The sequence below is a fragment of the Xenia sp. Carnegie-2017 genome, unplaced genomic scaffold (assembly GCF_021976095.1).
Source record: "Xenia sp. Carnegie-2017 unplaced genomic scaffold, XeniaSp_v1 HiC_scaffold_23, whole genome shotgun sequence".
Classification (NCBI taxonomy): Eukaryota; Metazoa; Cnidaria; class Anthozoa; order Malacalcyonacea; family Xeniidae; genus Xenia; species Xenia sp. Carnegie-2017.
The window spans coordinates 1,209,686-1,236,314 of NW_025813486.1; the positions used below are offsets into that span (position 1 = coordinate 1,209,686).

Consider the following 26,629-nt stretch of genomic DNA (forward strand, 5'->3'; position numbering starts at 1 on the left):
TGAGAGTCTCTCATGTGGCAATCAAGTTAGGAGTTCACATGCCCACAACAAACTAGCAATACTTTAATTATGTCCCCCTTGGCCAGAGTTACCATTTGACAGCTGTTTGATGTCCCTGTTTGGCTTCCAAAAAATGAACCTGAGGCTGCGCAGTGTTTCTCATGCAAGCTTTTACTAAGATTTTTTTGTGATAGAATGTCCATCAATCTTAAACTTCAGTTAAGTCTCCGTTAACTTCTCAATTCTGAGAAATAATTGCAACTGTACATAAAAAAATTAAAAGTTGAACATTGGAGAGGCTGCAGCCTTTTTGTCCTCCAATTACTATGTTTTTGGACTCGTTTCTTCTTCTCGTCCTTTATTATTGGTCATTAGTGCGTTTTTAGTCGTAAATATGATCTCTTCGTTACATCCTTTTCCATCACTCCAATATTCATTATATATCTTCCGAAACAAAACCATCCATCTTTACATCACCAACCTCTTCTTCTCTGCCCTGGCCCTGCCATGTTACACACATATCTCTATATCTCTTCAAATAATCTTCTTGTTTCCTCATTACATATCCTTACTACTGCAATGTCCCCTCTTTCAACTTGTGTCAAACATCTAATTGTTGGCTTACTTCAAATAGAAGTAGTTTTTTATACACCCTGTATAGTTTATGCACAGACAATATTCATATTATTGTACAAAATACACGGCATCCTTTTACAGACAGCTATAGAATATTGCCAGACACCACAGATATATAAATTTTCTTTTTATTCACCACTATTTCTATCAATTTCACAAATATTTTGACCCTGTATTTTTCATTCCGTGAACACACAACATCTAAGAGTTTCTACTTTTTGCTTTTCATCTCCAACGCAAGATTGGACTTTGTTACATTTATCTTGTCCTGTAAAATTCATTTTATTCCATAATACTTTCAGAGTGACAAAATGGCGAAAGCTTCAGACTCAATCCTCATGTTTTGCACTGTTAAAATTTATCTCTTGTTCAGCCTTTACTCTTTCTATTTCTTCGTGAGATGTATAAGCAACATAAATTCCTGCAACTTCTCTTAACAGAACTGAAGCATCTGTTCTGTCTTTAGAATTTGTTGTAAAGAAGCAAGTGTTGACAAGCACTTTCAGTGTCATCAACGCCTATGACATAGGTGTTATGGACGCACTTCAGGAAAACTGTTTAACTGTTGTGTTTTTTTATATGACAATACAGGGGGTTCATGGTCGTTTACAAATCGACATTTGAAAATCAAAATTAACTATATTATTGTTTATGAGGTTCTAATGAATGTTTTACAAGCAAAACGTGACCTCTGTAACTGCTCTCTAAAGGCTACTGCTCTAACTCTGGAATAACTTTTAAACTTGACATCTATAGTTTTGGCCAGCGATAATTTTTAATTTACAAATATATCTTCCAACATTAAAATTCGTTAAAAATTTTCCTAAAATGACTATAGCTCCTGTGTGATTAAAAGTCATTTTTTCAAGAATAAAACTATGACGGAAAATTTTGAGAACTCGATGCTCTCACTGAACTTTAGTTACAAAGGTATTTTAGGGTGCCCCGGATGCTCTGGGCGACTGGAAACTGAAAAGTTTTTGGTCAACTAACAACACTCTTTTGGTAGTTTCCCTCATCTATTTACGAACTGTAACTTGACACAAATATTGACCATTTATCCACGATAATAAAGAAAAAGCAAATGTCATAGAGGTACATTAGAGCGGTTGTATCCTTTCGACGGTGTTTCTAGTTTCTTCAGTAGAGTGGCTCAACACTTTTTTGGGTTTGATGGTGTTTTTGGATTGCATATGGCGTTATATAAACTTTATTAGGTCTTTCCTCACTTTTGCGTCGTGACAAAGGATAAAAAATATACACTAGGTCCACTTCTAGGTGCAACCCTCTGCTATACATTTAATTAGGTTGCTGATTGTAATTGTAGTTATCGTCATCTCAGCCATCCTCTTGATCAGAAAACTTCAATTACTGATATTCACAATACTGCGTTTATGGAATTGCATACAGCATTACATATAAACTTAATTCGTGTAAATGAATGTAGGGTTACCGTGACTGCTTCGTACAAAAGAGATCATGTATCATTTATGTTATATTTTGCTGTTATACAATCGTGTCACGCTGGTAGAGGTACGGATTTTCAAAAGGTTGTATTTGATGTTTACTGACAAAGTCGATTTGTTAACAATTTTGTTGAAAAGGAAAATTTCTCCATAGGTTCTGGAACTTCGATCCTCGTTCAACGTATAAAAATCAAAAACCTACCCTTATCTTTTAATTTCGATAATGTTTGTAATTGAATTCTGAAGTTGCTATCGTTAGTGGTTACGATTAGAAAATTTGCTGTTTTTATCCTTTTTACATCAGTATTTGTGTCCGTTTTGCAAACATTGTTACAAAAAGAAAAGCTATAGGGGATTTTGTTTTTAAGATATTTAAAAAATGTGTTATGTACACTTTAAATTCTGTCATAAAATATGGACGAATTGGGAAAAAATTGTATTTACCAATTATCAAGCAAAGTCTAGTTGTTTGTCGGCTAAAGCAAAACTTAAAGTAAATAATTCATTTCTTTTTGTTGTTGTAAACTCAAGTTTTGATAATTGGTGTATGACAAAAACTTATATTGACCTAAACGGTGAAGTCTCAGTGAAGCAATGTGTCTTGTTTACCGTTGTCGAAGATTCCTCGTCTGTCAGTCTTGAGTAAACAGAATACACCGCTGTTTCAGTGTTTCCCTTAGGAAATAAAAAATGTTTACTGTGTTTGCACAGGCTTATGCAAACCAAGGAGATCTTAGGGAGAACTAGAGAGCAGATAAGTGCATGCAAACCAGAGACCATGCAAAGATCGAAATTTGAACTACTAGTTCTCACAAACTGCTCCTAGGTTTTCATAAGCCAGTGCAAACACGAAATACATCCTATTTCCTTTATAAAGAAACACTAAGGCGAAACAGATAAATTTAAGACAAATGTTTTAATTGATTGATTGATTTTCGTGATTGATTTGCAAATTTTCTATGATTGATATAATGATTTTGCTCAGATTGGTTTGCACAGGCTAATGCAAACTCATCTATTGAGAAAACTGTGCAGGTGTTTTTGTGTTTATTTTAAATCGACCTTAGTGAATAAGTATAAATTGTTTTCCATCAATTCAATGATTTTCTTCCTGAAGCCTAGTTGTTGTTCCTTGTGTATCTCTTAATCCAATTGTCAATTCATCGTTTTTAATGCTAGCCCAAAGCATGAGATCAGTATTAAATGCCTTTCCAATATTTCCCTGTTTGTCGATAGCAATTACTCCTCCATGTCCTTTCATTTTTTCTCCAAGTAGTTTCACAGCACTCTCTGCTGCTTGCTGTAAATAAAGATGGTGATTATCAACGATACCTTTTTACCCAGAAGAGGATTTGAGGTAAATATTATACATTTCTGGTAATCATGATATTGTTAATAATAAAAATTTTTAGAACGCATATTATACATCCCCACTCATGTCTCAGGCAAACTGATTCGTATAATGTTATTCTATTTTGTAATAAAAACAATACAGACCTACATAACTCCCATATATAATTGGAATTGTTGTAATTTCTTTCTATATTTACGTAGAAGCACAATTGAAATTATAAACTGAATGAAAAAAACAAACTTTTTTTACTGCCGGACATATTTCGGTAATCTTATGCAATCGTCATGCCATTAAAGAATTACGCTTGTTTGCAGATGCTTTTAGAGAAAGAGTTAAAAACATGAAAAATTCTGAAAATGAAAAGTGTAATAGCTACCTAAAGTTTAAGTACCTAATAAACATTATGAATTACCTCAATGTGAACAGTAACTGGTTGCAAGACTGTTGCTATTTTTGTTATTCAACTAAATTAACTGTACTTTGACGTTTGTGTTTTTTGTTCGGAGACAGGTTTCAGAGCATTGTTTCAGCAAATCTTTAGTTTTATGAGAGTACTAGTGATCGTTGTTTTAGGTGCGAGCTGTTACAATTATACTTGTTGTATGAGCACAAAAGTTAAATGAAAAAAATGCCCTGTTAGCCAGTTTTTACAAATTGTGTTTTAGCCATAACGAAGTTTAATTTTGTTCAATACATTGATTTTTACATCAAAGAATGCTGATTGATTAAGAAATATATTATCTACATTAAGTTAACAAAAAACATACACTGATAAAAAAAGTGCATTTAAAATTGGATGACTAACAGAACTCCAAGGGAAATCGTACATTTACTGTATGTTTACAACATTAGTAGAATTCACAGAGAAAACATATTTGCAAAAGGCAAAAGCTCAAGAAGTATTTCTAAACAAAGACATGACAGGTGCATTGATTGTCATCCTACCTGAGCACTTTTTCCCTTTTCCATTTCAACTACAACTTGTCTTCCTAAAGTCAGTTTTATCAACTTCTCTCCATGACCATTTGTTGCAGCTGCTCCTATATCATTTGCATATCCACCACAACCAACTAATGAAGCATCACTTACACGACCTTTCATTTTTCCAGGAATGCCTCCTAAATAATTTAGCGTGAGCAAATGAAAATATTTTAATGATGCAACAACGCTTGATAGTGTGAGATTGAATTCATTTTTGATTTTCTGTATCTAAAGTTTCTTACCACACACGAAACAACGTTCTTCCTTACCTGTTGACAAGGCACAAGCCAATTTGCCCTTTGAATCGATTGCAACAGCGCATACAGTATCAGTATCCCAGAACGTTTGCATATTAACTCTTCCCTCGATTGGTGGACCAATCAATTCATTAGGCTCGAAGTAAGGAAAACCTTCCCTCACAGCAAATTTCAAAGCACCATCCCCACTAAGAGCGCAGTGTGGTGTATTTTCCATAATTTTTCGTGCAAGAGAAACTGGTTTTTTGAAATGTCGACCGGAGACTACTGCACCTATACAACAGACATTTATTTCATGATTTATCCAGGAGAGGTAACAAAGCTGCATGTGAAGATTTTGAAAGCAAAATATGTTCATTTATTTCTGCCTTTCATTAAAGTCCCCCTTCAGACTACTGTGATCAGAGTGAAGCGAGTAATGTATACCAATAAGTACAAGTTGCTTTTAACGTTTGCTAGAATGAGGTGTATTTGACCTATGTGATCTACTGATTTTAGCTTTTTCGTTTAAATGAAGTTCGTGTTTACTTCCGTATGAACACATGACAGCAGGCAATATCATAAAAATACACATTTGGTTGGAGCGGGTAGTTGTGTTGTTAACATTTCTTAATAAATATTCTATAAGACTATATGCTTCCTAACGATTCTTATCCGATTGTAAATTATTTCTGTTTAATCTTCTGAATGAAGCTTACGAACGCTTCACTTCACACATGCAATTAGATCCCGTAAACTTTCGATAACAACGAACAAATCAGCGTTGAAGACAAAAAACTGACTAACATATACCAAGATTATTATCTTGAACGATAAATTTACACTATATAAACTTCAACCTGTGTTTAAGGTGTGTCCTTCCATAATCATTGCATCACATTCCACCTTCTTTTCATCGTTCAACTCAGATCCATACCCTGCATTGAATAACTCACATTCCTCCAAAAAACTAATGGATTTTTCTACAGCGTCAACGGCACTTCTTCCGTTCTAAAATTAGAAATAGCACAGTGAAAGGATTTACTCAATTTCGCTTTGTGAATATAACGTAAAAACAATCCAACCCTTAACTCGTTATATCCAAGTATAACTGATTCTTTAAACTTATTTTCATATTCAACCGGAGCTTCTTGTTTGTAGTAGGCGTACACTCCACCTTGAACAATGATGCATTTAGCTGATTCATAATCAACTTCCATTATGATCAAAATGTTAGAAGAATACTTTTCTGCTTTTGCCGGTGCCTTCGTTAGTTCGTTTAAACTGTTAAGAATAAAGACAGGTTATAAAGAAAACATAAAAACAGTTATCGTGCTGCGAGGTATGATGACAAAACAAGGTCGTAACTGAAGAAGAATTTAAATAAATTTTTTAAATACCTGATTCCACAGGTGAAATCTCTTAGCAAAATTCAAAGACAAAAATGTGATTTCGCATTTCAAAAAATTACCTCTGCCAGTGTTGGAAAATACTTTGTTGTAAAGACATTAAAATTTTTAGAATCACTCGTGCGCATCTATCTGCGACTTGCAATGATAACATTTTTTACACGCAAAAAATTTCATTCGTGGAATCATAAATTTACATCGTCCTTGGACATTGTGTCGATATCTCTGACCAGCGGACTGTGTAAGTTACCTATTTCTCAACAATTCTATATCGTTAAGGCTCAATTTGTGTTCGACCAACTAAACAAAACTTACAAATGTACAAAATGCTTTAGGGGGTTTAAACGCGCCTATCGCACAGTCGTTGACGTGTCATTGCAGTAAATGTCATAGACGAAGATTAGAGTGGCCGTAGTCTTTTAAAATAAGTTTCTAGGTTTCTACAAGAATTCAACCTGATTTTCTTACATCTCAAGTAATTTCAACGAACCAATGAAATCAGAGATGTACTGAACCAAGTTTCTGATTGAGTTTCTAAGTTCCTACGAGAATTTCCCCAAATGTTCTTAAATCTCCGGTAATACAAATTATCCAATGAAAAGAGAGCAATTAACGACCAATTAGATCGCAGGAAGAAATTGTTCTGCGGTAGCTTTGTGTCTATAATTATTACAAATATCTGATGTAAACTTTCATTGATGTATTTCGACGAATTTCAACCGTAAATTTGATATTTATTCGATTGCATAAGATGAGGATTGGTCCGAAGACCTATTTTGTGTCGTGTGTGGTGTTATTTATTGGGATTTTAACTTACTTTGCTGCGTCGACAAACGACAAGGTTTGTAGTTCTACATCAAACAAGTTCCCACTATTCCATCGTATGCAAAGTTGCCATCATTTAGAACGGAAATTTGAATGTACATAAATCTGAAAACTGAAGGTACACTCTTATTTTCTATAGAAAAATTCTTTAAGTGTTCCAAATGCTTATCTCTTCATATCAACTATCGACGGAACTATGTACGCCGTACAAAAGAAAACGGGAATTGTGAAATGGTCTTTTAAAGAAGGTAAACATCTTCATAGAATACGAAAAGCTCTGCTCATTTTGAACTTGTTCCAAAGAAGTTTTTATGAAGAATGCAAGTAAATGAATTTGAGTGAAAAGCTTAGTGTTAAATACAAACGGATGGCGACCACGTTTTGGTCTGTTTGAAGTGTAGGGACAAGAGAATAAGGCACTTGTAAAATATGTCATCCGGTTGCTTATTTTTTGTTTAGTCTCTGAAGCTTTTGAAATTATGCTATAATATTTAAAGACGTTATGAAACATACGTTAGCCCATATCACTATGGGAGCATTTGATCACGCTATGCTGTTTTTTCGAACTTTATTTGTGCTGTAACTGCTCATTTCGTTGGAATCGAGTTTAAATTATTCATAGACGATTGTATTTTGAGAGAGTCTTTATTTTCAAAACAAAGAGTTTGAAAGTTGTTTAAGGTCAAAAGGAAAAAGTTTTCCGAATAATTCATTGCCTTCAAAAATAGTGTTGATCACGGGACTCTTCAAAATCTTGGAAACGATTGCACATTGTGTAGAGAAACATCTGTTCTTTTGTCTATGATTCTCATAGATCTTGTTACATCGCAATTGGTTGTTTTGTGGATTATAAATATTGACTATTTATTTAAATTAATTACACGTTAAGTCCCATGTGAAATATTGATTGTCATTAAAATTTATAAATTTTTGTTATCACTGTAAGCTATAAAATTTGATGTAATGACATGGTATGGACTGTCACTCAGTCTTTGTTGCTTTTTATCTCACATCTTGCTTGTCCATCTGGCTTTGGATGTGTTAAAGTGTTGAATATTCAACACTTGTTTATATTCACACACTTATTTATATTTATATCTAATTTTTAGATCCAGTGTTGCATTCATCGTTTCCAATCAGACCTGGGTAAGTTCAAAAATCATGTAACTACCTACACAAAAATGAATTTTTGAGTTTTGAATGTTTTTGTTAAATGGGATTTGCCTTCCTGCCCTACTGTGGCCATTTGGACTGTTGTAGTACTTAAACAAGTAGTACAGCTGATCAGTGTGCGAATTAACAGTGTGCGATGTGCAATTTGCACATCGTTTTAGCTAAAATGAAAACAATTGCACATCACTTTTTCAAACAATGTGCAAAAATCAGCGGTTTTAACGAAAAACACTGTCGTAAATCATATGAATTTGTTCACCTTTAAAAATATTAATTTAGCATTTAGCGCTATATAATAATTAACGTAATATCGATTTGATTATGCCTCTAAAGAAACACTTTTGTCAAAAAAATTGCACATTGTTTTTCTGAACTAATTCGCACACTGCATGTGATGATAATATATCTATGTCTTAGATTCTTTCTTTGCATCAAAGAATGGCCTTACTTTTACAGCAATATGTAATCTCACTTGACTTAAATTCATATGAATAGTAGTGGGAGTGTAAGGAGGCTCCTCCATGCTCCCCCTCTGCCACTGATTACTAGAGACTTTATTTCATTTTAAGAGACTGTGGATGATTTTTATCTATTCAACTAAACATGTTTTGAAATTGTGTTCACTTTTCAATGTGTTGAATGAATGAAGGAGTCTGGGTCACTGTTATTGCTTCACATTAATGAGTTTGATGCTAATACTTCATGTTATTGCTGTTGTATGATTAGCAACAATCTAGCAATGATCGTTATATTTTGTTTGGTTTTCAGCTCGGTGTTTTTACCAGATCCACATGATGGTAGTTTGTATGCATTCGGTGGTGCCGTACAAGATGGCCTGAAGGTAATTTTTAGTAAACAAGCTGTTTGTTATATACATAAAACCGTGACCAGCCGACAATTTAAAGAAATATAGTATAAAACAAATTCCGAAGAAGCAAGACATCTTGAGATTGCAAAATATGCATCAAAACAAGATGAGAAGTGAACTGTAAATTTTCGACTTTATTTCAAAGTCATCCTAAGACAGAATCAAAGTCATCCTCAGACAGAATCATTCTGTCTGAGGATGACTTTGAAATAAAGTCGAAAATTTACATTTTACTTCTCGTCTTGTTTTGATGCATATTTTGCAAATCTTCTTCTACTTTATATATATATATTTCGGTCATTTTTTCACTTTTGCTTAAAGCTAAATTTTTATGTTAGAAATTACCATTCACCATCCCGGAGCTTGTTCAAGCATCACCTTGTCGAAGTTCAGATGGAATGATGTATATTGGTATGCTGTATTATATGTTTGCATTTTAACATCGCTTTCCCAAGTTGATATTTGAAAATGTATTATGAAATAGTCCAAGCACTTCATTTGTCCATTTGTAATTGGTCGATTTATAATTAAAGGACGTAAATCAGATGTCTGGTATGCCATTGACCCGGAGACTGGACTCAAACTACAAACATTATCCGTGGACAGCTCACAAACTGTCTGTCCAAGTATGACCAGTGGAAAGGCTCCCATATTTCTTGGACGTTCTGGTGTGTTTTTACTGTTTACTGGGATGCATCTTCAAAAATATCCAGTATTTAAGCTAATCAGTGATATGATAATTGATTACAGAGTACACGGTCACGATGTATGATGCAAAGACCAGAGAGAAAAGGTACGCAACTGGTGATAATAATGTGTTTAAACACAGATCTGTATGAAATATTTTACTTTGTCTTAGCAAATTTCAGTAGACAGCGAATTATACAGCAATGAATGACTGACAGACAAATAGAAATTTTAGGCAAAATTTAAAATTCATCCTAAAATTTTACACTTCAATCAACTGCCAAAGAAACTCCAAAGTAACCGCCCTCTCTAATGTAACCACTCCTTTAAAGTATGTAACCACTCCTTTAAAGTACGTAACCACCCCTTTAAAGTACGTAACCACCCCTCTTAAGTATCCATTTCCTCTGAAGTAGCTGCTCTTTTGAATGAAGTTTTTCAATATCACAAAAATTATTTACCGTACTGTAATAATATTCAACGAAGAGGAAATTCAAAACGCATTGAAAAACAATTGTTTATATTGTGTAGATAAAACGTCAGCCAATGTTGAGAGCGAAAACAGGAAAACATGTCCCCTCCCCCCCTAAGTAGCCCGCCCACTTACTTCAAGTGGCTACTTTTGAAAGTCTACGATGTTAAAAACAAGCCTTCATTTTATATTTAAAAACTTTTGAAAATAAGTTTTGAAAAAAGGCGTAAATTCCTAAATTTTTATTGTTTACTGAAGTTTGATCTCATTTATTTGTATAAAACGTGCCCAATATACTTCATGCGGGTAATTTTAAGAAATGAATCATGACAGCGGTTCTGCTTGACATTTTCCAGCCTGTAAGACGATAAGCAAACTTTGTCAATAATGTCCTTATTCGTACGATATTTTGACAGAAACCCTCACTGCATCGTGCACTTTGATTTCCGTATAGAATATTGTGAATTTACTTGCGTTGAATAAAAAAATCTTAATTTGTAGCTACGAGAAAGTTGATTGGACACACTAGTGTTGCCAGCCTGCTTATTTAGTTCAGCTATGTAAATAGTTTCTGCGTTCACTAACTGTGACAATATAAGACTTCCAAAGAAATGGATAATCCTGTTCTGAAATTTGCATAGCAGGACTTATACTTGTGTACAGGCTACCCTGCTGATTAGATCCTGTTTAATGTAGTTGGCTTGCGTCATTTTGTCTGTGTTTAGTATCTTTACTATTGATCTTTATCTTTACTACTACAAGTGGCGCTGCCAGTCCGCAAGTTTTGATGTCCTGCTATGTAAATTTTAGATCAATAACATTATTCATTTCTTCAGAAATCTGCTGTTTTTACAGTGAATAAACACAGAAAAACAAACATAGCACGACCAAATATGTGGGCTGGCTACGTCGCTGACCACTACTCGAAAGTGTTGTTCAAACTTCGGGAGACTAACTCCCTTTTTCGGGCAGAAAGTCAAAACTTCCTAGGGTTTAATCTCCGGGTCGTTGTACAGCAGTAACGTAGTAGAATCAGGTTGCACCTACTTCGGTAGAAAATGACGTTTTTTTCAAATCTGAAGTTCTTTTTGAGCTCTTTGAAATAACCTAAAGCAACTTACAGACGAACCAATTTTCTATGACAAATACTCGTTAGCCCGTGTGTACGGGCAACAGACTTTTTACGACAAATTTTTATGTGGCGAATTTTCTTTGATCGTCTGTACGTATCAACATATCGCATTTGGTTATTTGTCATATTATCTTTGTAGACCTTACAGACTAACAAAATCAGTCATGTGGCAAATTTTCTATGACAATAGCTGACATGCTAACTTTTGAACAAATGCATTTTTCAAAGAAAACTTTGCTAAAAAGCCCAGACTAAAAATTTGTAAAAAAATTTGCTCGTCTGTAAGCGGCTTAAAACTTTCACGCTGCGAAAACGTCATTTTCCTGTGTTCATTATTATGCCTTTTTATCCCTTAATGTTCTAAATATACTCTTTATTTTAGATGGAACACTACGTATTTTGATTATTCTGCGGCTGTTGTCGACGATATTGACTACGGTAAGTTGAGAAACATTTAAATGAAACTGCGCATGCTCAATACACTTTCTCCAATGGTTGATGGGGATTATAACGAGAGCTTTTATAAGCGTTTTTGAATACATATTATATGATGTGCGCATGTGCGTGAAGTGTAGAACAGAACCACGTAATGCACCGCAAGCATTACATGGAGTAATTATTGGTATACTTAGCTGAATACTTAGCTGAATTTCGTGCGGAAACAGTGATTTTTTTGCGTAATTTATTTTACATGGTCAGTTTTGTTTTTATATAGATATGTTTCATTTTGCATCCAGTTCGGATGGAATGGTTTTGTCAATGGAACTTGATTCAGGTGATTTTCAAAACCTTCGTTGGTGTATCATTTGCGATTCTCTTCGTGACAATAACACAACTAATTGTCAAGACTACAAAAAGCCAATTGCTGACAAAATTTTTTACAACTTCTTTTCCTGTTAACCATGTAGTTAAAAGTTCTAATGAAAAAGCTTGTTTCTTCATAAACCTCTTTTCATGCTCTAGAAATGACTTCGGGGGATGAACAGAGAGTTTTTGCACAAATTCGTCAGTTACGTATATCCAAGTTGATGGCTATTGATTTTCTTAGTTTTTTGTTATTATAAAAACTCAAAAACGAGTTGTCAAAATGAAAAGCAAAATATATTTATGAAAAGATAAAGTTCTTTCAATTCTTAACAGGAAAAATTCACTGGGAGAAGAAATTCGATTCGCCTGTTGTGGGTATTTATAAATGGGATGGCGATAGTCTTATGAAAGTTCCTGTCACTCATATTGCTAAAGACACTTTACTAAAACTCACAGATAATTTGACAAAAGCAAATACTTCTGGTGATAAATTCATTGACTCCGGGGAACTCTATTTTGAGTAAGTATCTTGAAGGATGAAACATCACACCTAAATCACACATCACAACTAAAAACATTTCACTTCACACTAATTCACAATGACAATACACATTTCCTGTACACACAATACAATGACGTAAGAACCAGATAACAAATACGGCTATCACCTGACGTTTACTCCTCATTTGACTCTGAAGATGACTACCGCTAAGGTTGTCAAAACGTCAGTCGACAACAACAAAAACAGTCCTTCTCAGGACTATATCAACCTGGACGATCTACATTTACAAACATGTAACTATACTCCCGGGTTCAAACCATTTACTTTATTGAAGGATAAAGTTGGGAATATTTTTAAAATGGGAATCTTGTTGGGAGTATTTTTTAACGAGGAGTTTCCGATGGGATTATTTCTAAAATTTTGATGGAAAGATAAAAAAGATGAAGGAAAGATGACAAAAAATGTGTCTTCATATTTATCTTTGAAATATTTCCCATCACGTTTTAATTTTTGTAGTTTTTTATTTTTCAACTTTGGAATTGAGCTGTTCTTTACATTTACGAAACGTTTTTATTTTATTTTTATTTTTAATTTCAGTTCTACACTTTACGTGGGAAAACACCAAGGAAAACTGTATGCCTTACCATCAGTTATCGAGGAAGGAACCCAATTAATTGAAGTAAGTAAAATTTAGCACCCGAAATGACGTAATACCGAGCACCTGAAATGACGTAAACACCGAGCTTTTGAAATGACGTAAACATCGAGCTTTTGAAATGATGTAAACACCGAGCTTTTGAAATGACGTAAACACCGAGCTTTTGAAATGACGTAAACATCGAGCTTTTGAAATGACGTAAACACCGAGCTTTTGAAATGACGTAAACACCGAGCTTTTGAAATGACGTAACATCGAGCACTCTTAATGACGTACTACCTAGCATTTTTAAAGTGACGTAAATACTGAGCTTTTGAAATGACGTAACATCGAGCACTTAGAATGACGTAATACCTAGCATTTTTAAAGTGACGTAAATACTGAGCTCTCAAAATAACGTAGTACAGAGTTCTTTAAGTCACGTGAATACTGAGCTCTTGAAGTGAGGTACACTGAGCTCTTATAAAGACGTCAATGGATTAATAGCAAGCTGATATCATTCTCTGTGCTTGAAATTTGTGTCACAAATGACATGTTTTACATTCTATCCCCCACATCCTCCACAATCTTGTGTGAGAGTATTACACGTACATTCTGTATCCCGAGGGTGACACAAGATTTACATGTTTGTAAATGTAGATCGTCCAGGTTGGTATAGTCCTGAGAAGGACTGTTTTTGCTGTTGTTGTTGACTGACGTTTCGACAACCTTAGCGGTAATCATCTTCAGAGTCAAAAAAGATGCTCCCGGGCTCAAACCATTTACTTTACAAGATTTACAGTTGTTAAAATATGAAGTTTGAGAAGTTTAATGTATTGTCCAGTTTAAATTAAGTGCAGACTTTATCTATCGTCATCTGATTGTGTTCATTTTGTTTTGCATTTTCAGCCAAAAGTTCCGTTGATTGGCGGTCCTCGAGATGTCGCTGCAAAGCCAAGCCAATCCGGGCAACATCTTGGTCATACTTATAAAATTGTCATTGGTGGAAAGGATAACACGTTGAAGAAACAGAAGCAGAATAAAACAACACAAAAGTTAGAAGAGCAGAAAGGAACGAAGAAGGATCAAGCTAAAACACAAGGTGTTCCTAACAAAACACCAGTTGCTGTGGGTCATCATAAAGTCCCTCCTGTTGATACACCAAGGTAACTAATGTTACAACAAAGTACCTATTTATACACACTCATAAAGATAACTATTCATACACCAAGGTATCTGTTGATACACCAATGTACTTAATGTTACAACAAAGTACCTATTTATACACACTCATAAAGATAACTATTCATACACCAAGGTATCTGTTGATACACCAATGTACTTAATGTTACAACAAAGTACCTATTTATACACACTCATAAAGATAACTATTCATGCACCAAGGTATCTGTTGATACACCAAGGTACTTAATGTTACAACAAAGTACCTATTTATACACACTCATAAAGATAACTATTAATACACCAAGTTATCTCTTGATACACCAAGGTACCTATTGATACAACAAATTACCTATTTATACACACTGAAACACATACCTATTCATACATAAAGGTGCCTATTGATACGCCTAGACTGCTAATGATAAATTCAGGTTTGGTGCGACGAAATTGAAGTATCTTGACTGAAACTTTATAAGTAAATCTGGAAGGTGTCAGTAGTTGAAGAAAGTTGGACTTCCTTCAACAATGAAAAGCAGATAAATCTTCAATGATCTATTTATTGGCATACGCAATCTTGTAAACCTCCCAAACGTGTAGTGTTTGTTATTCCTTAGATTTCGAATCACACATGTTGCTGATCCATTTATCCCTAATCAACGAAGCGCCAGTTACGAAGATGAAGAAGAAGACGACGATGATTTTGAATATGAAAATGATGATTATAACTTAAAAGAAGGCGAAGGAAGGGCGACAATGTCACAGGAGCAGGTCATGGAAATGCTCAAGATGCACGAGCGATTGCTGTATACAATCTTGGCAACAATTGGCATCCCTCTCATTCTTTTTATTTTGTTGTACATAGAGGTACGTAGGGATGTTGTTGTTAGGTTTGCACAAACCAGCTAACTCTTCAATTCATCGAACTATAATACATGGAACGCTTCCTAAAGCAAATAATTGAAGCCAAATTTTACACTCAGTCACACGAGATCACACCCAGACACGCGTGTTTAGTGTTTCGAGATTCTCGGAGTGAAAATTGATTGATTACACACGCGTGTCTGGGTATAATCTCGCGTATATATTGTCAAATATATTGTTTTAACAGTGATTGAAGGCGGGAAAATTTAGATAGCAGGACTAAATTTTAAGACAGGCCACGCTACTGTACATGTAACGCATTTTAGATCTGGACCCTCAATTGGTTATGTTGTATCTTGTTTAATGATAATGTGCCATTACGTGTTATAACAATAATTTAATCCCATCCACAACGTTCATAGGCTTTAATTTTTCATCCTTAATTTTTATATCAACTACAAGACCAACCATGCTGCTCCATCTTCTTCTCTCGATCTTCAAACTTAACGTTTTATTGTGAAATACAAATCTTTACCGTGATGTTCACGATTCGTTAATCATCTTGCCTTTCTTTCATTCGTAGAAACGCCATGGTTCAAATGTTTCTATAGAAGCGTCTGCAAAACCAACTGGTGCTCAACTTTATGTTCCTGCTGAGTCTTTCACCTACAGCAGTGCTAGTGAAGACGATGGTATGAATATTTGAATATTTATAGCCCACATCAATTTCCTTACCCTCCCCTCCATCCCTCCCTTCTTCGGGCACGTTTGCTATCCAATAGAAATATGCGGGCTAGCTAGGTTAATGAATACATACTTACTATTGCTATCTACCATGCTTATTTGCTATCCACATTAACATTTGCTATCCCCCATTTACGTCTACTATCCTACATACACTTATGCTACATACACTTATGCTCTCCAACATACACTTATGCTATCCTACATACACTTACGCTATCCCCCCATGCATGACTGCTATCCCTCCCGCATGTACTTTTTCTATCCCCATTCACGTCTGCTATCCTACATACACTTATGCCATCCCCCCATGCATGACTGCTATCCCTCCCGCATGTACTTTTTCTATCCCACTTGAACGTTTGCCATTAGTTCCTCTTCAAGTTAAGCGTACTGCGTGAGAACAACATTTCAGAAGGATTCTCATTTATTGGTGTAATTTAACTTCTTTTTTGTCTTTTTCAGCATCAAATGGAGTCATTGTCGTCGGCAAAATATCTTACAATCCTAAAGATCTGTTGGGAAGGGGGTGTGAAGGGACTGCTGTGTACAGGTGTGATCATTTAGGGATTTTTTTGTTTGGTTTGCAATTTTGTTCCATGCTTGTAAACTTGTGTCTTTTAGAGGTAAATTTGAGAATCGCAGCGTTGCTGTCAAACGAATATTACCAGATTGCTTCAGTTTTGCAGATAACGAGGTATTTACAACTTTCATAATCACTGTTCAACATCAACTTAATTGGTAGTATGCTTGGTTACAAATTGGTAGTATGCGAGGTTACAGTTTGGTAGTATGCTTGGTTACAAATTGGTAGTATGCGAGGTTACAGTTTGGTAGTATGCGAGGTTACAAATTGGTAGTATGCGAGGTTACAGTTTGGTAGTATGCTAGGTTACAAATTGGTAGTATGCAAGGTTACAGTTTGGTAGTATGCGAGGTTACAAATTGGTAGTATGCGAGGTCACAAATTGGTAGCATGCTTGGTTACAGTTTGGTAGTATGTGAGGTTACAAATTGGTAGTATGCAAGGTTACAGTTTGGTAGTATGCGAGGTTACAAATTGGTAGTATGCGAGGTTACAGTTTGGTAGTATGCGAGGTTACAAATTGGTAGTATGCGAGGTTACAAATTGGTAGTATGCCAGGTTTCAAATTGGTAGTATGCCAGGCTGCAAATTTCTAATATAGCTTTTTACAAATATGCCATATTACAAATATTTCTTGTGATAAAGCATTAAAATAAAAAAATACCTTTTTCATGTTTGTATTTATTTCAACTTTAGGTTGCCTTGCTTCGAGAATCGGATGAACACCCAAATGTTATTCGCTATTTCTGCACAGTAAGTAGGTCTATATGTGTCGTGCACGTGTATTATGATTCGTTCAAAGTAATGACATACAGAACCGACTTCGAGTAACATGACTTGACTCGCGAGTCAATTGCGGGTCACTCGAGAGGGACGAGTTGCGATTGAGCGAGTGACTCGCGATGCAGTTGCGAGTCACTCTCGAGTGTGAGAAGTTTGCGAGTGAATCGAAATAACTCGCAAAAATTTGTTTCTCCAGTGTTTGAAATTGACAAACATAATTTTAAGTGTAGTGATAAGGAAAATTCGTTCAACATTTTGAAGGCAACGGTTTTATATCTTTTTATGAAACATGGGAGCTAAACGACTATTCATTTGTAGCAATATCTCGCCATTCAATACTCGCGAGTCAAGTCATGTTACTCGAGGTCGGTACTGTAGCATTTGAAATATATATCATTTAATGCGAGATAAGAATGCAGACTTATAAGTTAAGTGCACGTCTTTTAAAGGACAGCACAGTAACATATTGGGTCATTTTGACATTTTTTATTCAATTTTTATCCATATAAATGTTGCCTACTTCAAGATTTTATCTTAAGATCTTGGGATTTATTGTTGTAAAAAGTAATTCTCGCCATTCTTTGCTGCGAAAACCAATTAGATCGCTTGCTCAACTGCTGCAGCTCTATGGCTGAGGAATAGGACAAAATTCTCATGTATGAAATCACAATCTGTTTGTCGAGCAAGTGACTCGTCCCTCTCTCCAAGAGCCTGGAACGAAAGGGGGAAATTGGTGTTAATTATTATTAAATTTTATATAATTTTCGACGGCAACACTTCATAGAAATCCACTCTCATAACATTAGTTGTAATGGCGTGTATAGGAAATCATCAGAAATAAAGAAACTTGTTTTATTATTGTAGGAAGAAACGCCTCAATTTCGTTACATCGCCATAGAACTTTGTGCAGCTACCGTTCAGGAATATGTAGAAGATTCATCTTTTGACCGTCACGGATTACAACCTCTGGAGTTAATAGAACAAACTATGTTAGGATTAAGTCATCTTCATTCATTGAATATTGGTAAGTTTGCCATAGTTTGTATGTGTTGTACATGTTTTGAAGCATGTGCAGGATTTTTAGATGCATCCGCTTTCCGTCCCTTGTTGAATGTCTTTTTGAGTTCAGTTGTGTTAATCTTTGTGTTATATACGTTAAGCTGGACTGCGTTTTTACTTTTTCACCATCAATAAACACGTATAAAATCCTAGTTATAAATCCAAAGACTCGCTTTTGCTCGTAGTTGCACTCGTTCTGCCTATAGACCGTTCTCTCTCAAACTCAAACCCAAAAGCCCCACACGTACGCTAATAACAGTACACTAATAACAGTGCTTATTTCGTCAACTAACGTGTCCATTATATATATGATCTTTTATAAACCTGGCGTGTATTTGTATTTTTTCAACAATATAATCTAGAATATAACAACGTTTATGTCATCTCTATTGATCTTTTATAAACCTGGCGTGTATTTGTATTTTTTCAACAATATAATCTAGAATATAACAACGTTTATGTCATCTCTATTGATCTTTTATAAACCTGGAGTGTGTTTTTATTTTTTCAACAATATAATCTAGAATATAACAACGTTTATGTCATCTCTATTGATCTTTTATAAACCTGGAGTGTGTTTTTATTTTTTCAACAATATAATCTAGAATATAACAACGTTTATGTCATCTCTGTTAATTCAGTGCACCGCGACATAAAACCTCACAACATTCTCATCTCAAAGCCAAATTCCAAAGGCGAAGTGAAAGCGCTCCTGTCTGATTTCGGTCTTTGTAAGAAGCTAGCTCATGGCCGTCATTCGTTAACGTCACAGTCCGGAGCAATAGGAACGGATGGTTGGATTGCACCAGAAATGTTTCGACCTGAATGTAAAATGGTATGTTCATTTGAGCTGTAGTCGAGAAAGTAGCGTTTGTTTTTGTGGCTATTCAAAAAATTTGTAATTCCTGTCTTTTTATTGATGCTCTTACACAAATGTTTTTAACCAAATGAAAATGTTTACTTGCTTTTGAGCATCATTTTTACGTCGTTTTGTTCTGTTATGTTGTTGCAAATCTTCACTTTCTTCTTGACCGTCAAAGGCAGACGTGTTTTGAAACATTGTAGTGTGAATATATGTCGGAGAAAAAATTTCAACATTTGATTAAAAGTATCTGTTTCGCATTGCTGTTATTTTATAAAAGAAGTAATTTCGTGTTTGCTCTGGCTTATGGAAACGTCTTTTATTCAATAGTGAATGAACACTTAGGTACATTTGTGGATATTTAGTTACTAGACCAGAACAGTGCATATTTCGTCAACTAACGTGTCCATTAAATATATAAATGAACACTTATGTACATTTGTGTGTATTTAGTTATTAGACCAATAGAGTGGATATTTTGTTGTCAACTAACGTGTCCATTATATATATGAATGAACACTTAGGTACATTTGTGGATATTTAGTTTTTGAGCAGTAGAGTGGATATTTCGTTGTCAACTACCGTGTCCATTATATATATTAATGACACTTAGGTACATTTATGTATATTTTGTCACTAGACCAGAACAGTGCATATTTCGTCAACTACCGTGTCCATTATATATATGAATGAACACTTAGGTACATTTGTGGATATTTAGTTTTTGAGCAGTAGAGTGGATATTTCGTTGTCAACTAACGTGTCCATTATATATATGAATGAACAGTTATGTACATTTATGTATATTTTGTCACTAGACAAGGGCAGTGGACATATTTTCATCTGGATGTATATTTTACTACATTTTGTCTGGAGGTCTTCATCCATTCGGCGATCGTTTTAAACAACAAGGAAACATCATCAATGGCGATTTTGACCTTGATATGATTAAAGAATGCGATGGTATTGTTTCTCTTTCCGTCACATTATCCATAGATATTGCTTTGTATCCATAGGCATGCCTTTATGTCCACAGTTGTTGCCTACTGATGTTTTGTTTTCTTCATTTAGCCGGGAACAAATTTCTAAAGAACTCATTCGGCAAATGATCGACAGCGATGCTTATAAACGGTGATTTTTGCCAATACCAACTTCTATCTGACAGTGAAAGAGTCTGAGTTTTGCTTCAATCCAAAGTGAATTGTTTTTTTTTTAAATTTTCTCTAGACCAAGTGTTCACGATATTTTAAAACATCCGTTTTTCTGGTCGAGGGCAAAACAACTTGCGTTCTTACAAGTATGCTGTGATTTTTCATGATTGTTTTTAATGTTTTCATAGTTCTTGATAACACTAGATTCATTTTGTTTTGTTTTTTCAGGATGTCAGTGACAGGATCGAGAAAGAGGATCCTGAAACATCATCTTTGTTGCAAGATCTAGAAAAAGACTCCATACGAGTAGTACGAGGGGATTGGAATGTTCATTTAGGGATGGAGTTACGCGGAGGTATGTATGTGTAATAATTATCAATGGTAATCATTCCGTGTTCTACAAATTCGCGAAATTGATATGATACCTAATCTTAATCCTAACCCTAAATCTTATATTACCTATGCTATCGCAGAGATATTGGTTAGAGATTAGATTAGTTATCAATTTTACGTGATTTAGTAAACGGGATTACACTTACGCACGGGATTATGTAAAAATACTGTCTGATACTAATTCTCTGGCATTTCTTAACTTATTTGTTTAGATCTTCGACGATTTCGAAGTTATCGTGGCGAGCTTGTTAGAGATTTACTCAGGGCCATTCGTAATAAGGTAATACTGGATGTCTCTCTCACTTCCAAACTCTTCTATCTTAAGATTGATTTCTTATTGGTCCGTGTTTAACGATAACATCACTCTTCTGATATATTGATATTTTATTCAGAAACATCATTATCGAGAATTACCGGAAAACGTTCGTAGGTCACTCGGCAGCATTCCGGATGGTTACGTAAGATATTTTACGACTCGTTTCCCGCGCTTAATAATGCATACCTATGACGTTTTGAAGCCATACAAACACGAAGCTATGTTCAATACATATTACGACCTCAGGTCGGACTCTGCTGGCAATGTGAAGTTAAAGAACGAGGTTTTCTCCACTAAATAATACACAATATGTCAATTTTAATGTCCACGGTGACTGAAGCCCATCCACGCATTTCACCATCAAGGAAAGCTCCAAGCGTTATTTAACAAAGATGATTATTTATAAAAGCAATGATGGTTACAAATATCTTTCAAAGAATACTTGTCCAAAGAAATGATAGATGAATCATATAGAGGTTTCTCACAAACTCTCTGCTAAATAAAGGTCGCAGAATAATGCAAGAAGTGAGAGAAAAAACGCTTGGCTTTTTAGTCGTTCAGATGAATCATTTGGAGGCTGCTCACAAACTCTCTGGTAAATAATAGTCGCAGAATATTGCAAGAAGTGAGAGAAAAAACTCTCGGCCTTTTTAGTCGTTCAGATGGATCATTTGGAGGCTGCTCACAAACTCTCTGGTAAATAATAGTCGCAGAATATTGCAAGAAGTGAGAGAAAAACGCTCGGCCTTTTAGTCGTTCAGATGGATCATTTGGAGGCTGCTCACAAACTCTCTGCTAAATAAAGGTCGCAGAATATTGCAAGAAGTGAGAGAAAAAACGCTCGGCCTTTTTAGTCGTTCAGATGAATCATTTGGAAGCTGCTCACAAACTCTCTGGTAAATAATAGTCGCAGAATATTGCAAGAAGTGAGAGAAAAACGCTCGGCCTTTTAGTCGTTCAGATGGATCATTTGGAGGCTGCTCACAAACTCTCTGCTAAATAAAGGTCGCAGAATATTGCAAGAAGTGAGAAAAACGCTCGGCCTTTTAGTCGTTCAGATGAATCATTTGGAAGCTGCTCACAAACTCTCTGGTAAATAATAGTCGCAGAATATTGCAAGAAGTGAGAGAAAAAACGCTCGGCCTTTTTAGTCGTTCAGATGGATCATTTGGAGGCTGCTCACAAACTCTCTGGTAAATAATAGTCGCAGAATATTGCAAGAAGTGAGAGAAAAAACACTCCGCCTTTATAGTCGTTCAGATGGTTCATTTGGAGGCTGCTCACAAACTCTCTTGCAAATAAATGTCGATGAACATTGCAAGAAGAGAGAGAAAAAATCGTTCGTGTAATATATTTTAATGCGCTAGCAGTGTAGATTTATTTTTAGATCGCCTTAAAAATCCTGCTGTAAACTTGAAATATTTTTTATGTAAATACGATATTTTAGTCACACAAGTTACTGTACTTCAATGCATTCATGATTCAAACTTCCTAAAGTTGCGTCAATATATTTTGTAATGTATTTAGCATAATCTGCGATTCTCCATTGATTTACTACACGTACCTCTACATGAAGTATTAGGTGTGAACTTTTTAGTTGAAAAATGGCGTCTTCTCCAAGTACTTCTTCTGCAAGAATTGATGAACTAGAGGTACTTTTCTTTAGTGGTTAAACGACCAAGTTGTTTTTTTTTATTAACTTTATGTATTCTTTTCGTATCATGCGCTTGTATAATTAAACGAACCGTCCGTACTTTCCCACGTGTTCGTAAAATAATTATGGTATTGTATTATGGAAGACTGAGGTTTTGCCGTTTCGGTCATTTAGTTTATTAAAAAAAGTACATCATTTCAAGAGATTGTTTTTGTGAATGATATTTTTGTAATCTCATTGAATAGGACCTCGAGAATATTGAAGATGAGACCATAACCGAAAGATTAATTGGTCTAACAGAAATGTTTCCGGAAAGCTTCCGAAGTGTGGTATGTTCTACAGCAGATCTGGCCGTCAAAGGCTTCAATAAGTTATACAGCTTTGGAAGCAGTAGCTTATGGATAGCTACGACATCATTTACTGTGTTGGCGTTGCCATTGATCTTTGAAGTGGAACGTGCACAAGCAGAAGAAGCAGAGAAACAGCAACAGAGACAAGTGAGTCGGAGCCATTATAGTTGATAAGAACATACAAACAAGATATAGTTAATAGAACCATTATAGGGAACCATATATTTGACTCTGAAGATGACTACCGCTAAGGTTGTCGAAACGTCAGTCAACACCAACAAAAACAGTCCTTCTCATGACTATACCAAACTGGACGATCTACATTTACAAACATGTAACGATACTCCCGGGTTCAAACCATTTAATTTATTATGATCATTTGGATGACAGAGCGAACATTTGACTCTGAAGATGACTACTGCTAAGGTTGTCGAAACATCAGTCAACAACAACAAAAACAGTCCTTCTCAGGACTATACCAACCTGGACAATCTACATCTACAAACATGTAAGAATTTAGTACTGTCAAAACTGTATTTAGTGGCCCAGCATTAAGCTGACACTTTGTAAATTCCTAATTTTAATCTCATGTAATTTATGATATTGGCCCCTCCATCAACTGGACACTTCTATGGAATAAATGTGACCACCAAAATTGTCAAACAAAGACACAAAAGCATGTGTTTAGCTGGCAAATTTTTCTTACTACAGTTTTGGGGATATTTGACAATTGGTTTAAATTCTTATTTTCCTTCATATTATTACACATTTGATAAAGATGGAATCTTTATCTGATATCATTTTTTTCTAGTTTATTTCTTAACATCAAAGTTTTCATTGATAATTTTTAATAAAAAAACTAAACTTATCAGACAACAAAATTGAATTTTGTTTTCATTTTAAATGAAATTGTTTCCAAGAAATATACCTATAACACAGTATAGAAACAAACAGTAGTCCTACTCAATAGAAATTTTTTTATGTCGTGCATATCTTATTATGCATTTGATTACTATAGTGGCAGCCAGTAAATAGGAGTGCTTAGGTGGCTATCCCCAGCCATTAATCTAATTAAATATACAGCACCAAGTCACACAAAGGAATGAGACTACTATTTGTTTTTATCAGTGTGCGAATTAACGGTGTGCAATGTGCAATTTGCACATCGTTGTGCAAAAATCAGCGGTTTTATCGAAAAACACTGTCGTAAATCATATGAATTTGTTCACGTCTAAAAATATTAATTTAGCAATTAGCAATAATTAATGTAATATCGATTTGATTATGCCTCTAAAGAAACACTTTTGTCAAAAAATTGCACATCGTTTTTTCTAAACTAATTCACACACTGGTTTCTATACTGTGCCTACAATGCATCTTATAGCTATTGAATTTTCCGTTTTTCTGTTTTTTCCCTAGTGGGAGAAGGGGTCTGGTGACTAGTCACTCATTAAGCAGAGATTAGTCCTGAAAAGTTACCCTAAGCAAGTTTGATAGTACAGAAGCTCTCTCGTTTGAGATACTAGGTCTATCAATTTCAGTTGCCTTGTTTTAAAAGTAGCCAATCAGAGGCCTTCGTTTGACTGGCTTTTGAATTCTTTTGAACTGTTAAACTTTGTGACAAATTTATGAAGTTCATTTAATAGTATAAGATAAAGCATAAAGGCTGATGAAAAAAAAGACATCTTGCAAACTGTAGATGTGAGTTAACATGATGCAATTTTTTAATTGGTCATATTTGAATTCTATTTCAAAATCAAAAATTGCTTTGTGTTTTCATATAAGTCACATTTTGAGTTTGAAAGATGACTTTATTTATCAGAGTATGTTTCATTCTATGCATTACTGCTGGGAAAGAACTTCATTCCACGGTTTAATTTGAAAAGTGCTTGCTTGCAAGCTTAAAAACTTATACTCCATTTATTCTCTTAGATCCTCTTGGGACCTGGTGCAACCACAAATGCAAGGATGGGACCTCCAGGAATGTTGATGAGATAAAGATATTCATGAATGTAATGAAAAGCAAACATTTGGCAAGGGTATGTGGCTATAGTTGAGCTAAAAATATGTACCTTAAGATAAAATTCATTTAATTTATATTTTATAAAACTAGTCCTTTATAATGTTTTTTTACAGAGATGTTGTAAAGTTGATTTAAATGTTAGTATACACATGTCCAAAGGTACTTGAAATTGAATAGCTATTCTGCCAAAATTAAACTGAAACAAAATTCTTGATATTTAAAAGTCATCTACATATTTACCATGTATTAAATTGCTATTTATGACAGTGCTAACGTTGGCAAACTTCATAATGATGTTCAGCACGTAACTTTGTATTTCATAATGTTAGAAATCTAATGAACTCTTGTCACTTTCTTCTTTGTTAACATTTCAATTTCTTCATCTTTCACAATAAGGTCAGCTTTATTGGCTGCAAGCTATACATAAATGGTTAGAAAATATTGCAGTTTCTAATACTTTGTTGTGCTTACCAAAGATTTCAAAATAATTACTATCAAACTTACCATATCTAGTAGGATTTCAATTTTATAATGTAGTAAATTGTTCTCCTCTTTAAGCTGCAAGTTCTGTTCCTTGAGTTTTTTCACATTACTTACAGTACCACGGCCTCCTTCGACACTATTTTCTAAAAATCATGATTTAATACCACTAAAATAAGAGCGTGCACACAGACTACGCAACTCTGGTGAAGATCCTTCAAAATTAATAAACATATACCATTAGCCAATAGCTTATTGTAATAAAAATTCGTTCCTTTTAGATACTACGTAGTTCATTTTTATTAAACGAACAAGTGTGTTAAATTTCAAAAACTCTCTTACAAGAGCAGCTTTCATGATTCGCTGAAGTTAAGTTTTGCAATGATCTATTGAAAACAAGACTTAGCTAGCTCAGCCTACCCGAAGTCCAAACTCCGTCTTCAAACACCAGTTTGTTGTCGCCTAAATTTAGTTTAATGATACCGCTTTCCACATCAGTGTTATCAAGACTTTTCACATTAATTGTGGTAGCACCTGCCTCAACATTACGTACAGGAACTTTCCCTTTTCTCTTAAACAGAGGCATCGTGATTATTCGTAAACCCTACAACACAAACAATTCAAATTTTTCCCCAAACTTTCTAAGCAAAAATACTAGGGCTCAGTTCCCTCGCGCGGCCATTTGCACTGATCTCAATTACAAAATCTGGATGTTAATTGGATAATAGAAAAAATGTAGCTAGGTTCGGCAAAAAATGGAGTATGGCGACTATTTTTACATGCGATTTTTTATAGTTTATTGATCCGTATATGTTTGTGCGTTTATTATTACGTAAATAGCAGAGATTACTTTTTGCCTTGTAGAAACTGTGTAGCACATCACATATCTTGAACCAGAGCCAAAACTGTTTCATTATATTTTTCAACTACCAAAAGTTTGTTTTAATTCAGCATAACATGGGGCATCTATCAAGCATTACACTTAAACCCCCTCCCT

At 34.8% G+C, this 26,629-nt stretch overlaps 4 protein-coding genes across 5 annotated transcripts; 2 read left to right on the forward strand and 2 right to left on the reverse strand.

Moving 5' to 3' along the window:
* Positions 1–3,043: 3,043 nt before the first annotated feature.
* On the reverse strand, positions 3,044–5,984 carry LOC124449508 (isoaspartyl peptidase/L-asparaginase-like). Its single transcript, XM_047000438.1, has 5 exons — positions 5,759–5,984; positions 5,534–5,684; positions 4,707–4,967; positions 4,402–4,574; positions 3,044–3,402 (listed from the first exon to the last, which is right to left on the reverse strand). Exons 1-5 carry the CDS (start codon positions 5,891–5,893, stop codon positions 3,199–3,201), a joined length of 924 nt encoding a protein of 307 aa, XP_046856394.1. The 5' UTR covers positions 5,894–5,984; the 3' UTR covers positions 3,044–3,198.
* A 756-nt stretch (positions 5,985–6,740) lies between these two features.
* Positions 6,741–22,657, forward strand: LOC124449578 (serine/threonine-protein kinase/endoribonuclease IRE1-like). Of its 2 annotated transcripts, XM_047000514.1 has the most exons (25): positions 6,741–6,923; positions 7,047–7,155; positions 8,017–8,053; positions 8,849–8,921; positions 9,287–9,359; positions 9,482–9,616; positions 9,699–9,741; positions 11,622–11,677; positions 11,955–12,014; positions 12,380–12,566; positions 13,146–13,227; positions 14,095–14,351; positions 14,985–15,234; positions 15,815–15,923; positions 16,441–16,528; positions 16,600–16,672; positions 17,258–17,314; positions 18,209–18,368; positions 19,045–19,238; positions 20,084–20,225; positions 20,345–20,396; positions 20,493–20,562; positions 20,645–20,771; positions 21,022–21,089; positions 21,202–22,657. In XM_047000514.1, the coding sequence occupies exons 1-25, from the start codon at positions 6,834–6,836 to the stop codon at positions 21,424–21,426; spliced, it is 2,817 nt and encodes a 938-aa protein (XP_046856470.1). In that variant the 5' UTR covers positions 6,741–6,833; the 3' UTR covers positions 21,427–22,657. The 2 variants fall into 2 exon arrangements, 1 of the variants encoding a protein (XP_046856470.1); XR_006949452.1 differs by lacking the exon at positions 21,202–22,657 and having other exon boundaries at positions 20,084–20,228; positions 20,337–20,396; positions 21,022–21,077.
* On the forward strand, positions 9,695–25,375 carry LOC124449583 (mitochondrial import receptor subunit TOM22 homolog). The gene is made up of 4 exons (XM_047000520.1): positions 9,695–9,706; positions 22,708–22,777; positions 23,025–23,276; positions 25,062–25,375. The coding sequence occupies exons 2-4, from the start codon at positions 22,730–22,732 to the stop codon at positions 25,125–25,127; spliced, it is 366 nt and encodes a 121-aa protein (XP_046856476.1). The 5' UTR covers positions 9,695–9,706; positions 22,708–22,729; the 3' UTR covers positions 25,128–25,375.
* Positions 25,199–26,258, reverse strand: LOC124449582 (protein chibby homolog 1-like). Its single transcript, XM_047000519.1, has 3 exons — positions 26,053–26,258; positions 25,657–25,778; positions 25,199–25,569 (listed from the first exon to the last, which is right to left on the reverse strand). The coding sequence occupies exons 1-3, from the start codon at positions 26,216–26,218 to the stop codon at positions 25,486–25,488; spliced, it is 372 nt and encodes a 123-aa protein (XP_046856475.1). The 5' UTR covers positions 26,219–26,258; the 3' UTR covers positions 25,199–25,485.
* Between the last annotated feature and the right edge of the window lie 371 nt (positions 26,259–26,629).

Coding starts and splice junctions, on each gene's coding strand:
- LOC124449508 (XM_047000438.1), bottom strand. CDS start 5,893: ATGGAAGTTGATTATGAATCAGCTAAATGCATCATTGTTCAAGGTGGA. Junction 5,685..5,758: donor TTGGATATAACGAGTTAAGG/GTTGGATTGTTT, acceptor TTCTAATTTTAG/AACGGAAGAAGTGCCGTTGA. Junction 4,968..5,533: donor AGGACACACCTTAAACACAG/GTTGAAGTTTAT, acceptor TCTGTTGTATAG/GTGCAGTAGTCTCCGGTCGA.
- LOC124449578 (XM_047000514.1), top strand. CDS start 6,834: ATGAGGATTGGTCCGAAGACCTATTTTGTGTCGTGTGTGGTGTTATTT. Junction 6,924..7,046: donor CTGCGTCGACAAACGACAAG/GTTTGTAGTTCT, acceptor TATTTTCTATAG/AAAAATTCTTTAAGTGTTCC. Junction 20,397..20,492: donor GACAGCGATGCTTATAAACG/GTGATTTTTGCC, acceptor AATTTTCTCTAG/ACCAAGTGTTCACGATATTT.
- LOC124449583 (XM_047000520.1), top strand. CDS start 22,730: ATGGCGTCTTCTCCAAGTACTTCTTCTGCAAGAATTGATGAACTAGAG. Junction 22,778..23,024: donor CAAGAATTGATGAACTAGAG/GTACTTTTCTTT, acceptor CTCATTGAATAG/GACCTCGAGAATATTGAAGA. Junction 23,277..25,061: donor AGAAACAGCAACAGAGACAA/GTGAGTCGGAGC, acceptor TTATTCTCTTAG/ATCCTCTTGGGACCTGGTGC.
- LOC124449582 (XM_047000519.1), bottom strand. CDS start 26,218: ATGCCTCTGTTTAAGAGAAAAGGGAAAGTTCCTGTACGTAATGTTGAG. Junction 25,779..26,052: donor AGACGGAGTTTGGACTTCGG/GTAGGCTGAGCT, acceptor CATGATTTTTAG/AAAATAGTGTCGAAGGAGGC. Junction 25,570..25,656: donor TTGAAATCCTACTAGATATG/GTAAGTTTGATA, acceptor ATTTATGTATAG/CTTGCAGCCAATAAAGCTGA.